Source organism: Merops nubicus, unplaced genomic scaffold, assembly GCF_000691845.1.
Source record: "Merops nubicus isolate BGI_N331 unplaced genomic scaffold, ASM69184v1 scaffold30341, whole genome shotgun sequence".
NCBI lineage: Eukaryota > Metazoa > Chordata > Aves > Coraciiformes > Meropidae > Merops > Merops nubicus.
The window spans coordinates 1,125-2,705 of NW_008590731.1; the positions used below are offsets into that span (position 1 = coordinate 1,125).

General features: G+C 62.5%; 1 protein-coding gene across 1 annotated transcript in view; it reads right to left on the reverse strand.

Annotated features, from left to right (window-relative positions):
* The window catches only part of CNKSR1 (connector enhancer of kinase suppressor of Ras 1), a gene marked incomplete at both ends in the record, with an annotated part of 3,066 nt that overhangs the window by 604 nt on the left and 881 nt on the right, over nt 1–1,581 (reverse strand). Inside the window, 6 exons of the mRNA XM_008950054.1 lie at nt 194–325; nt 361–429; nt 663–736; nt 830–901; nt 1,271–1,344; nt 1,428–1,579. Of these exons, the coding sequence (XP_008948302.1) occupies nt 194–325; nt 361–429; nt 663–736; nt 830–901; nt 1,271–1,344; nt 1,428–1,579 (573 nt within the window). The remainder of the gene's footprint in view (nt 1–193; nt 326–360; nt 430–662; nt 737–829; nt 902–1,270; nt 1,345–1,427; nt 1,580–1,581) is intronic.

The following is a 1,581-nucleotide window of genomic DNA, read 5'->3' on the forward strand; positions in this document are numbered from 1 at the left end:
GAAACCCCCGTGGGGCTGCCCCGAAACTCCCCAAGGGACCCTGCCCCAGGAGCATCCCAAGAGGCGGCGTGGTTCACACACCCACACCCCCCAGCTTGAGTTATCCCCCCAGCACACCCACACGTGCCAAAGGGTGGCCCTAACTTCGATTCAACGGTGCACACAAGGTGACAGGGTGACTGATGTCACCTACCCATGGGCGAGCAGGGCCGGGGGCTGCCCTGGGGGCTACTGGCTGCACTGCTGGGCTCACCACCGGCTGGGAAGAGCTGGGATTTGTCCGGGGTGTTCTGCAGCCTATGAGGCAGGAGGTGAGATGAGGATCCTCTGTCCCCTCCCCGGCATGTCCCCTAGGGCCACTCACCGAGTCACTTCCATGCCTGGGGGACTCCTCATCGGGGTCCTCTGCTTCTGTCTCACTGTAACAATCTGGAGGCCACGGGGAGGACGGTGGGAGCAGGAAATCCCAGGAGGCCCCCCCAGGGCTGAGGATCACCCTCCTCTCACAGAGCATTTCTCCCATTTCCCCCAAATCACAGGCAAAGCTGCTGGTCAGGGGCTGCAGCACCAGCCATGGCTGCCCCACCCCCCATCCCCTCGCAGAATCCCCAGCTCAATGCAGGGAACTGGCCCCCACTCCCCCCCTGGGAAGGGGCTGTTACCTTCCTCCCTGTCCGGGACTGACTGGTTGGCCAGCGCATGCTTTGTTTTGGCTGTTATCAGGCGACTGACCCACCTGGGGAAAGCCAAAGACGACAAAACAGACAGACAGGGGGTCATGGCCAGCCCGGTGTGGTGGGACTGGTGTGACAGCCAGCACGTTACTCACATGCTCAAATCAGCCAACGTTTCTGCAGCGAAGATGAAGGGCTTGTACCTCTGGTGGGAGAGCTGGAACACGCTGGAGGAGGAGGAGAAGTGGGCAGCTGCCTTTGCTGCTGTGGTTACTCAGCACCAGAGCCCCCATTGAGCCTCCCCAGCACCACAGCCCCTCATCCTGACCCACCCCCAGGGTCTGGGCTCTGCCCTGCTGTCAGAGGTGCTCCAGCCCTCAGCCTTGCCCCAGGTAACACCAGTAGCACAACGCACGTCTTGCTCAGAGCATGGCTTCCTGTCCCACCAGCCCTGCAGGGACCCCACCAACCCCATGGGCACCCCACAGGGACATGCAGATGGTACCCAGCAGGTCTCATCAACATCAGCCCATGGGACAGCATCCCCCTCCTCCACCACCAGCCGGGAGGTCCACGGTGAGACAGACCCCACTCACTATTTCTTCTTCTGCTCCCTCGTGCTCTCCAGGTCGTAGGTGGCCACGTTGATGAGTCCTGCAGCCTTCTCATCCTGAGAGGGGGGGAACAGGCACGTTCACCACCCACCTCAGCTGCCCCACGTGGGGGTCGAGGACACCCAGCATCCCCACTCACGTTGGGGTGGTGGTACCAGTAGAGCGTGTGGCCCTTCAGCACAAACCAGCACCGTTTCCACTTCTGGGCCATGAAAGCCACGTGGTCCTTCTTCTTCAGGAGCCAGCCATCACAGTCCACCCGGCCCAGGTCCCGGCAGGAGACCCGCCGGCGG